A 12,476-nucleotide genomic window follows, 5' to 3' on the forward strand; every position below is an offset into this window, starting at 1 on the left:
TCTGAACTCGAAGTGGTTCGGTTTGATTTGATTGTCACCTGACTGTGGATTGCTAATGTCAAATTTTGACAAGTGTGGATTTTATTGCTAGACTTTATTGTCCATGGGCTTGGGCACCATCTTGGATTTTTTGACGTACGACAGGGAATACCCTTCCTTTCCTACAATATATGGCATAGAGTAAAGCGTCTTTTTTTTAAACATAAGTTTACAGGAATCAGCGACATCTTGTATTCGATAGGATAAGTAATGCGCTATGAACAATGCGGCGGCGAGTAGTGAAACTGTACCTGACAACGTCAATCAATTAAAAAGTGACCACACAGTTGATGGTCGATAAAGGCGATTATTAATTGAATTTTAACGACAATAAAGAACTATTGACATGCGATCTTTTTGTTGAACCCACACCTACACGTCGAATAATGCTCGCTCCACATATTCTCCTATAAACGCTCAAAATTGTAAAAAAAATTGATGCAATTTACTCCGCACCCAGTCTCAAGTTGCTTCTAAACCACGTTCACGAACCAAGTTGAAACCTAACACATCTGTAAATATAAGGCATATGATTTAGAGATAAAGTCCGTTTTTTTTTAAATTACGAGATGGTTCATGAATAACCTTTATTACTATAAAAATAATACTACATTTGTCAAAAAAAAATTCTGTATTGCGCTATTATATAATGCATAAAATTGATATAAAGATAGGTACCATAGTAGCTCGCTCACTTGGTCTATCAACAACTATTTTAATGCTCTTTGTACTCGTATACGCGACCCCATTGTATGTACAGTCGCCATCAGATATATCGGAACGCATGTATGAGATCTCAAATTATTAAGATAAGACCTACTGTACTGTCTATATTACTTACCAAGACCTAAGTATCTATTATTTATATGTACCTACACAAAGAGAATTCCTATGTTAAAAGGAGATTAAATACATATTTTGTTATTCAACTACAAATAAAATAAAATTTATCTTTTTCAGTTAACACATTTTTTTACCGATTTCTTTAATAAAATAAAACATTAAAGTATTATGTGACTATATTTCATTGTCTTCGGTGTAGATTATTTACTGATGTTCCAATTTCCTGTATCAGTTTGGTGCCAGGAAATATAAAAACCTCTTCAAAAACTTTGCTGGTAGTTCGACATCTGTAAGTTTAAATATAAAACATCATAAAAACACTTAAGTCAAAAACGTATACATAAAATATTTGCCCTATATTCTGGTCGCTCGGTAGGGTGCTCAGAAGGCTGGGTGCATTTCCGCGCTGGTTAACAATGCTGATCCTCTGGTCACCAGAAGCCTATATAAGGCGCTCTCATAGAGCCACGCTAGTGCCCTAGAGTTTCAAATTCAACCCCAAGTGCCACAAATATGTAGTTAAGGGTTTAAATTCTGGATCAAGAACATGGAATACTGTTCGCTATTAAGGCCATAGGTATTAGAAAAAAATAATAGTAGGAGACGGCCGTGGTCATGGTAGGTGGTACAGGTGGGCCAGGCAAGCTCTGAAATTATGCACCTATTTTACTATAACTTTGTTCACCTGTGTATATTTACTGTTTCCATGATAATCATTTTTAATATGTAGCCCGTGTAATCGGGCTGTATCATTGGTCTCATATTTTTTAACACAAAATCATAATTTTAATTCAATAATTAATGGTGTTTTACATATTAATCATTAATGTACCTATTTTGCAAAATTTTCTTGCATATAATAATATTGTTTACTTCAATTGACGTGTTTATTATTTTCGTTACTATGTCAACGTTAATACTTAAAAAATTATAACGTGAAGGTTGAGTCCGCAGTACAGTTACAGTTTACGTACATAGTGGCATTAGCACAGTCGGATTAGGACCAAATTCGAAATGTCTGAACAGTCATGAAATTTGGTATGTATATACGTTAAAGGCCCCTTTTTCATGCCCACACCATTTGACATTTGGGGACCTCGAGGAACCGCAGCCATCTTGGAAAATGTGGACCATCCAGGAGAAATTCGCGTTTTACTCTAAATCTACGTTCTTTATTCAATAATCGTGTAAGGCAACATTCAAGCTTATAAAATTCTACATAAAATAGTTTTAGACATCTTTGCGAAAAAAAATGATCTTGCTTTAAAAAATACTTGCTAAACCCAGATTTAGCCCTTATACCCATTCATGGGATATATCTCTTAATAGGAAACTTGGAAGAATAAAAATTCCACTTTTAACTATACATTTGTACATAATCTATCCCAATATCAATATTTTACTTGACTGCAACTTAACCAGAAAGTAGGGTTATGGGTATAAGTACTGAGGATTCAGGATAGCCTGTAGCTTAGGATACGGACGGATTTTTTAAATGACGTATTATTTAGCCCTAAACTTTTTTCTTCCGTTAATTTTAGTAACTTTGTATTGCATAGCACTTGTATACTAACTGTGGATCTACTGATGTCTGTTTTACTGTACTCCGCTCAATAGTTTAGGCGCTAGAAGAAAAAATATGATTTAATATTCGGAGTCCTCTCAAGGCGGCTGTATTGATTTTTCTTTAATAGAACAAGTAAAAGTAGGTTGTGAATGGCAAGAGGAATCTAACGATACGTCATTTAAAAAAATCCGTCCAGTATCCTAATACCTAGCTACTGGGTGTACTGAAACATCAGTACTTACACCCATAACCCTTCTTTCTGGTTTAGTCGCAGTAGAGTAAAATGTTAATAATGTTGTATGTATAATTGTTGGTGCAATAAAGAATATTTACTTACTTACTTACTTAATATTGGGATAGACCACGTACAAATGTATAGTTAAAAATAGAATTCATATTCCGCCGAGTTTCCTTTTAAGATAATGTCTCCTGGAAGTGTATAAGCGTTAAACTTAGATTCAGCAAGTATTCTCTATAACAAGATGTATTGTTCCGCAAAGATATCGAGGACATTTTTGTGTAGAATTTAATAAGTTTTAATGTTGACTGTTGTGTTGATGGTACACATTTTCCAAGATGGTTCGGATTCCTCGAGGTCCCCAAATGTTAAATGGTTTGGGCATGAAAAAGGGGCCTTTAATTTATATACTTAATAAATTTCATGACTGTTACAGAGATTTCGAGGTTGGTCCTAATCCAAGTATGCTACATTGTGCGTCCGCAGCAAATTCGGTTCTCCATACAAATGTAGTTTCGCTCTCATTTTAAATCGGCTAGCTAGATTGCTCTGAAACTTTGTACTTACAATAGGATATGGTATGTCTATGCCTATAATTAATTTAAAACATAAATGTGAAATGAGAGCCAATTAAGTTCAATATTAAGAATATGTGTCGTTGTTGACTCGCCGACAACGGAATTGAGATCTATATGGGTGCCATGTTCTGTGCTGTGTAGAAAATCCTGAAATTATAAAGGATTTGTCTTGGCTAGTTTTTACGTATAGGGAGCGTGCATGAACTATAGGAGGCAGCACAGGAGCCGTCAGATTTTTGGCGCGAGGCGTAAATGTGATGTTTTTTGTTCCGATGTAGCCCACAAGATGGCAGAACCTACTATGCACAAGAAAACACTTGACGTGTAAATGTGCCTGTTTATGGTTCCGATTCAGACCACAAGATGGCAGACCCTCCAACGCACACGGTCCCTATAGGCTACGTATCACCGAAACGTCACAATCACCACGAAGGTTCGGCTTGTACGGGCCCTCGTTTTTCCTAAATTCTTATATGCTGCGGAGACCTGGACTATCCGAAAGACAGAGGAGAAGACGATAGACGCCCTAGAAATATGGTGCTGGAGGAAAATGCTGGGGATATCCTGGACCGAGTTTCGGACTAAGTCTCCATCCTTAAAGAACTCCGTATCAACCAGCGCCTTCCGACTCTCGTAAACACCCGCATACTCAGTTTTGTCGGTCACGTCTCGAGGAGGAACAACGACTCCATAGAGCGTCTAGTGGTGCAGGGTAAAGCAAACGGAAAAAGACCGCGCAAAAGGCCACCTATGCGATGGACTGACCAAATCAAATCTGCCATGAAGGGTCCCCTGAACGCATTTGTCTGAATGGCCCCCAACCGCGAAAAATGGCGAGAAATCGTACGGCAAGCAACATCTGCGCCTGATATCAGCAGTTGACCACGACGCTCTGCAAAGAGTACCACGACAAAGAAGAAGAAGACGTATCATATTTGTCTAAAATTTGGTTTGTTGGTACACACACAAGGGATAGTCTCTAGCTAGGTACGGGATACCACACTCGTCAGCGCGACGGCAATATTTTTTACCTTTTACCTAAAAATCTCAAATTTGTGTACGGGCTCAGCTCCTGTTTCGTCTTAAGCCTAAATTTAACAGATTCTGACTCACAGGGGGCTTTGAGCATGCTGTTGCGTTCGTTTTCAAATTTTGAAAAAAAAAACTAGCCTAACAACACAATAAATGCTTGTTTTTCCGCATTCTTCACTATATCTCCCTGTCTCACTACTATCTGACCTTCTAACCCAGAGGGGAAAATATACCTTATTGGGGATACTCCATCTTCCTCATGATAATATATTTTACTTTACTGAAAAGCAATCGGTACATGTTACAAGATGCACATTGTTAAGAGCCGGGGTTAGAACCCACGACCATTGGTTTTAAAATGAAGCTTTGTATATAATTTGTATTTTTATAATAAATCTGTTTTCTTGTTGACATTTTGTGGTATTGTATTGCTTTATGTTAATTGTCAAGATATTTTTTTCATCCTGGACAATTGTCACATGCGTCACATGTACGTTTTTATGATAGATCTACATCGACGCAACTGCATGTCATTGTCAAAGCGCATATAATCACTACGTTTTAAGAGACGGGACTTCCATACTAGCGAGTGGAATCAGTTTGTTTCGCAAATCATTACCAAAATGTACGACAAAGAACTGTCAAAGAACCATAGTACCAACATAAGCGATTTAAATAGTGTAGTACGCTACACGCTGACGATTCTTATCGATATCGATAAAATGGGGAGGGTTGAAACATAGGCTCCTGTCTACAAATTTTGTACTCGAAATGAGGTTAGCATCGAGTCCACATTTAAGTTGTATGTTATATAGTGGATAGTTCTTAATTGGACTACTATCTGGTCGGGCTTAATGTGGACCCGAATTATATTAATACAGTTTTTAAGTCGTGTTTTTTTATTTTATTAAATGCTTGATTTTCATAATGATGTGCACATACATGTTTGAATAAATGTAACTTTTCTATGGGAAGATGTATCAGGTCTTCGTTCCCAACAAATTTGGCCCACTGCCTGCATCTGAAAACATACAGCCTTGGAAAAACATGACTTTATCTACAGTTTATATTCCATGTGTTTGCTAATGAGATGATCAACTGATTATTTCGCGCTAATATGCATCTATAAATCATGTTTTTTGGCATCCAGTTATCAACAACCCTTTATCAATGCTTTAACTTTTTATGTATTTATATGTCTGTTAATCATGAGAACGGGTCTGGCCTTGTTGGCAGCGACCCTGCCTATGAAGCCGATGGTCCCAGGTTCAAATCCTGGAACAGGCATTTATTAGTGTGATGAGCATGAATATTTGTTCCTGAGACATGGGTATTTTCTATGTATTTATAAATACTTATAAATTAGGTCTATGTACATATATATATATATATATATATATATATATATATATATATACATTATTACACAAACTGACTTAGTACTAAAGTATGAATGGCATGTGTTGTGGGTATATATATATATATATATATTGTTGTCTAAGTACCCACAACACATGCCATTCATACTTTAGTACTAAGTCAGTTTGTGTAATAATGTCCTATAATATTTCTTTATTTATCATAAAAACAGAGATTAATTTTCTTACATTTTAGGTTAATATATTAAATAATCACTAGATAAAAAAAATATGTTAACTAATGACCATTAATGCGTAAGTAATAGATCTTCTTCTTCTTGTTGTGCCATGTCATCATCTGACGTCGGCGACCATCTCTCGGAACTTATTTCTATCTTTTGCTATTCTGCTCAGGTTAGCAGCGTCCTTAATATGAGTCCAGCTTTTAATGTTATCCATCCAGGCTAGCTTCCTTCTTCCTCTACTTCTTTTACCCTCTATTTTGCCTTCTATTATTTTCCTTAGAATTACATATTTATTGTTACGATATATATGTCCAAAGTATGAGATCTTTCTTTTCTTTACTGTTTCCAAAAGTTCCAATTTTGAAGAAGATATTGCATGCTAGTTCTAAGGAAATTTCACATATTTAATTTAATTATTTACACTGATATACAAATAAAACTACAGTTATCGATAGTTATAATACATCCCTAGTTCACAACGAAAAATAATGTAAAATATCTAATTTTCGATGTGTTTATAGCCTGCTGACCCAAAATAAGGTCAAAAGTATCTAAAGCAATACTTACCAGTCTTCATCCAAGGGAAATTTCGCCATAAAATCCCTTTTTTCGTGATTTTCTCGAGTGGCTCGCTTGCCACATATTTCACACTTAGTAAACCGTTTTCTCGCTGGCATTGTAACAAACTCGCTCTTTACTCTGATCACGGTTGACTATTTTCGATTTTTTCACTGAATAATAAAGAAATTACACGAAATACCCGAACAAAACATTGAAGCCTTCAAAACAAACAAAGCAATTAGGCTGACAGTAGACTTGATGTAAACTTGACAGAATAAATAGCACTGACGTTTTCTTTTTCTTCGTTGGCAATGATTTGCGAAACAAATTCCATACAAAACTTTTTTCTTCCTAGTTGCGTCAGCCTGATCGGAATTTGGCAGCTAACTCCATCTTGCGTCCAGTAGAAGAATCAAAATCGTACAGAAAAAACTACTCTCTGCCTTAGGATCCCCTTTTAAATGTCATAAATCCAAACATGGCAGCCATACCCATCGACAAAAAAGTCTACCGTTGATCTAATTTCATTTGACAGTTAACTAATACGTATTCGACACGCTTATATTTGACAACTAGAATCCTGACTAGAGCTGGGACTGCGTACCAAAAGTACGTCTCTGTTACTCGTACCAAAAGTACGTCTAAAATACCAGTTTTACGAGTATGACCCCCAATAGGCAGTTTACGTATTTGCCGTGCTTAGGCGTCTTACAAATAAGGATTATTTATACAAATATCGACTTATTATTTCGGTAAGGGTCGGAAATATGGTGACGTTTTGAGTGAAGGCTATGAATCTATTGTAATATTTTTGTTATATATTATTACATTATTTTTAGATACAACAGACACCCAGACGACCATCTGTTAACAAAATTTTATTTTACCTAAAGTAACGGTAAGAATGGAGGTACGAGGTGATAAAAATTTCATATTTGTTTTATTTCAGAAATCAAAGTCCGTACTTTTAAATACTCGACAAGCTAAAAGTAGTCTATTACAAATAACCTGTTCCAAAAACTATTCCGGTACAACGCCCCGCCTCTAGTGTGGATATTGTTCACTGACAGCTGGTGATAATAGCAATTCGACAAGTCACAATATTTCTCACATCAAATGGAAATCAACACGAAACGTCACTTTTAGCATGTCGAATAAGGGCCCTGGCTTAGGTATATAACTTGTTAAGGTTTTGTGCAAATTGTTTGAAATATAACGATGTTGTCGGAAAAAATCACGCTGGCTAAGAGCTTTAATCGAAAACGCTGCCTAATCCGTTTGAGCTATAACAACACAATGTGGGGTTGTTTCTCATTCATAGATCTACAAAAAAGTCCGCGATGTGAATTGTCTATCTTTTAAGGATAACTTACTATATCCATTCTTAACTTCTAGAAAAAGATCACGTAATATGTGGCATTTGCAAAGCTATTTACATGGATACATTATTAACAATTATCAAAATATATACGTTAGTTATATTAAGCATTTCATACATATTACAATGGTCCCTTACACCATACAATTTAAATGAATATTTCAGGAGTAATCGTAAATCAAAGTTTCATTTCGAGCCATATAATCGTACGAAATGTTAAAGACGCTATCCGCAATTAGTTCAACTTTTTACCACCTTATGCGCTGGGATCGCTTTACTTACCCCCACCACGCACTTCGCACGGTCCCAATAAAATATGATTATTATTTGGTGCTTAAATTTTCTTCTAGTGTAACTCTCTAGCTGTGTATTTTTGCAGCTCTCGCCACAACAACCACGAGTACCACGACGGTGACTACCACAAGGCCGACCACAGTTGTGACGGAACCTGCTTCCACGCAACCATGTAATCATGTACTTTTTAATATCTTACACACAGCCTACCCCTCCTTCTCCTACATACAAGTTTGTATGCAAAGGAGTCAGACCAAGCTAAGTTGGCAGCGATTTTAATAGTCTAGCCTGTGCAAGTGTTAGGTAAACGTCATAATTTCATAGAAGCTTAACGTTTAAAGTAACACTTGCACTGTCTTGGCTGTCAAAGTCGCTGGCAACTTATCTTGGTCTGACTCTAAGCGAATAGTATTGCTGACTATACTTTAATTAGGATATCGAAGCCTAATAATCCTATTGTACTATTGTATCCAAGCTGTTGTAGCCCATTCCATAGAACTTTTCCATTTGGCAGTCTTCACGTAATGCGGATTAAGAATAACGCAACAACTACAAAACTTTGTCTTTTCTGCTAGTAACTCGCGCAACACTATGTCACGGAATAAGTAATAGTATGACTATGTTAATACGTTTATTTATGTCACACAGATATAGAGTTAGATACGAGTTTGGAGGAGGACGTGAAGGACGTGTCTGACGATTACGTGGTTGTGCTGAGTCAACATCAAATGCAAAATTTAGGTAAGTTGCGTAAACCATTCTTAATGGGAACAGAAATACAAAGAAATGTATTCAATTAAAGGTTCCAATTTAATAGAAAATTGTGGGATTAAAGCAACGTCAGCAGAAGTTGGTCACCAAATGGTACGACTGATTATGAGTGATTCGTTTTTGGTATCGCAACCGTTAATACGAAATCTTCCGAGCTTGTATTACTAATTATGGCTAATTCTTTTGTTGTAGAATTAGTTGTATTAACTCAGGTTACATTCATTTAGCCTTGCTTGTACGATAATTGAATATCCCGTACTCTTTTAGTTATTAGAAGGATTAGGATAAATAATAAAAGAAAACACATTAATAAAAAATATGGCACATATTTTTTGTTTCAGAATTATCGCCAAGTTTGTGACCAGAGAAAAGTCCAGAGCGCTGGCCACTGTGGTCTGCCGCGCCCAAAGTGTCGCCTTGCTTGGACTTACTATACATAATTATAATTGCGTTCGCATATTGAAGCAACGAGATCAGTTGTATTAAACAATTACATGGTGTATATAGCATACAGAGCTTAATAGTATTTAGAATAATTCCACTTGACATCGAATAATTTTAATAATGCAAATTACTGTATATATAATCATAAGATACAGGATAAACCGTCTAATCAGTACCATTTATTACTACTATTAGTTGGAATAGTTGGTACTGTTGTTTTAGCTCATTGTAATCTATCATATTGTCATTGTTTTCTATAGAAAACCTTGATCCTACTTCTTTAGTTTGTTCTAAATTTAATATGTTGAAATAGGTACGTGTAAGTGTGAGGCCTGAGTGAACGCCCGAAGTGGAGCGTTCGGCGGGGCGTGCAGCGTGGCGTCGCGTCGGGCTCACAAGTGATTTGAGCAGCGTGCACTAAGGCCGCTCTTATATACGTTTGCATTTGTTTAACATGCACGCCGCACGCCCTGCCCCGCTGCACGCTCAACTCGAGCGTCCACTCAGCAGGCCTTACATTAAGTATAATCGATCGATTTAAATACGTTGAGCCTATTGGAAAAATATCTCCCGAAACATTATTATTTTAAAATGCAATGTTTATGTCCAGCTTTTCACTTTTGCGCGATTATGATACATCCTGTATGTAATTCATATCGTTTAGTAAGATCTTACATCTTCTAGCCTCGGATTACAGGAAAGCATTTAAATTAATATAGCAACCAATCGTACCAATACAGTAGGCGTTCGGTATTCCGGCGCTCCGATCCGGCACGCCCAGTAAGTCGGCAATTAGCGACTCAGATGACCCGTTCTATAATACGGCAGTATACACAGCGGTAGGCCGGATTACAGAGCGGTTGCTTTTGATATATAGATTTTATTTTCTATATAAAGCTTTTTATTTCCCATACAAATCCGGATCACCGAGCCCCTGCCGTATTCTGAATTCTTGTGAAACTATTGTATTTAACTAATGCGTTCAATATGTTGATAATTTAGTTTTAAGTTGATGATCGAAATTACTGCTTAAAGTTTTACCGTTTAATGTAGGTAGTATGATACGTAAATATAATACGCCCCCACACTATTCAAAACAATCCTAAATTCACCAAGTTTGTCATGAATTAATTACTAACACGGGCATTTCACTGCACAATTTTAATAAAGAAGAGGTCAATTTATACTCGCTGGATGTTCCATCTAAGGTATTCCGTTGAAGCTCGATAATATGACCATCGACATAGAATTCACATCGCAGTGCTATTGCTTGGTGATTATCTTGAAACTAAATCAACAGTTGCGCTCTCCTTCTTATTTCAAGAAACAACAGAAAGATACGACAATTCTTCCGTTACGTCATATCTTTAGCTTAGACGAGATATCCAGTGTGAATGTGAATAAAAGGTCCTTGCCACGAGACTTGCGGGAGATTGGCGGTGTCACGTGTCAATTGTGACATAATTGATATGTTGATCAATAAGGACCTATATAAGATCAGTATGGCCTAGTTACGGCACGCATGTGAAAGATAAGATAGTGACGGCTAAAAGTTGTCAAATTATCGGAACACATCCTTATTTCTATCGTAACAAAGATGTGTTACGATTTACAATATATTTGTTGTACTTTGGATACTCTACTATACACCGTGTTTTTTTTATTACCATTAATTTCAAGGGTGCATTCCAGAGCTTAAATTAAGTAACTTTCTCAAAGACACCTGTATTTTAATTAACTCAATTTCTGAGATAATTAATAATTTATTTTTATCTGATAAGGCCCTTAAGAGTGTGTACGCTTGCCTTAGGGCCTGTTTATATATTGATTAGTGTTTAGTACGAGTTTGTACATTTTCTACGAAACGTAAGTAATATCTCGGACGATCGATATTCGAAATCACGTTGATATGTCACAGTTCTCAATTATTTGGTTGAGTTAAAAGTAATGCTATATGCAACATTTAATTACTTTTCATAAAAATAAAAAGTAAATAAAAATAATAATTTTAGAAAAATAACAATGCTATTTAGTTTCCTTAAACGTACTTACCTATACCCCGTAGTTAACAGAATTCAATAAAAACACGGTGTATATATATATAAATATATACCTATATGCTGACTGTGCTTACTACTGTTATCTAGAGTACAATCATTAAGTAAGCAAATCAATAAACCTAATGTATTCACCACATTTTATTAAATAAAATCATTTCAATTGAATATTGTATACAAATCCTTTCCATTCAGATTTATTTTCTTAAAGCAAATATACAAGGGGCATCGACTTTCATAAAAGGGATTCAATTACAAAAAACATCGTAAAATATTCTTGAAACGATTTTCTCCAAATGGAAGGTTAATGGATCTGGAGCTCGCAGCTACATAGCGACACTCTATGTATTATAAGACTTAAATAAATAGCGTTATATAAAAATGTTACTGATTTTATTTAAAACCTTTGAACCTTTTGAGCGCTAAGAACGCTTATAGGTAACTGTTACGAGGGAAGAATAGCTTTGCGATCCTAACGAAATAACGGTACTTTTTCAATGAAATTCCATTTCTGAAGAAAACGGTTTCCACTAACTAAATCTTAACAAATCACTTTGATTTTGATGGTGATTGCTTCAGCGTAATATATTCTACATAAATATTTCGAAGTGGAAAAACATTTTCTTTTTTCTATGGACGTGTACGTGCTATATTAGGTACTTTCTCCTAAAAAAGTAAGTACGCTGACAAACTAATGTACCTTACGTACGCACTATAAAAAGGTTCATATTAGGTTAGCAATATATTTTTCTACCAATGATCAAAAATATCCTTTATACGAAATATTCTTTTGACGACCGGTCTGGCCTAGTGGGTAGTGACCATGCCTATGAAGCCGATGGTCTCGGGTTCGAATCCTGGTAAGGGCATTTATTTGTGTGACGAACACGAATATTTCTTCCTGAGTCATGGCTGTTTTTCTAAGTATTTATATTACTTATTTACGATACAAATGCGAAAAATAAGATATTCGTACCGAGTGGCGATAAATTAAAACACGACCGAAGGGAGTTGTACGATACATGTGCGAATTACCTATTCTCACATGTATCGTACAACGTTTTACAGTAC

The 12,476-nt window shown here is 35.8% G+C and overlaps 1 protein-coding gene across 2 annotated transcripts in view; it reads left to right on the top strand.

The window, feature by feature from the left end:
- Nucleotides 1-12,136, top strand: part of LOC133520625 (protein amalgam-like) — a 69,058-nt gene extending 56,922 nt beyond the window's left edge. The window contains exons 8-10 of one of the 2 annotated variants that reach the window (XM_061855154.1): nucleotides 8,219-8,305; nucleotides 8,782-8,874; nucleotides 9,246-12,136. In XM_061855154.1, the coding sequence (XP_061711138.1) occupies nucleotides 8,219-8,305; nucleotides 8,782-8,874; nucleotides 9,246-9,265 (200 nt within the window). In that variant the 3' untranslated portion in view covers nucleotides 9,266-12,136. The other variant, XM_061855153.1, reaches the window with a different exon arrangement.
- The last annotated feature ends 340 nt before the right edge of the window (nucleotides 12,137-12,476 follow it).

This window comes from Cydia pomonella, chromosome 8 (assembly GCF_033807575.1).
Source record: "Cydia pomonella isolate Wapato2018A chromosome 8, ilCydPomo1, whole genome shotgun sequence".
Taxonomy (NCBI): domain Eukaryota; kingdom Metazoa; phylum Arthropoda; class Insecta; order Lepidoptera; family Tortricidae; genus Cydia; species Cydia pomonella.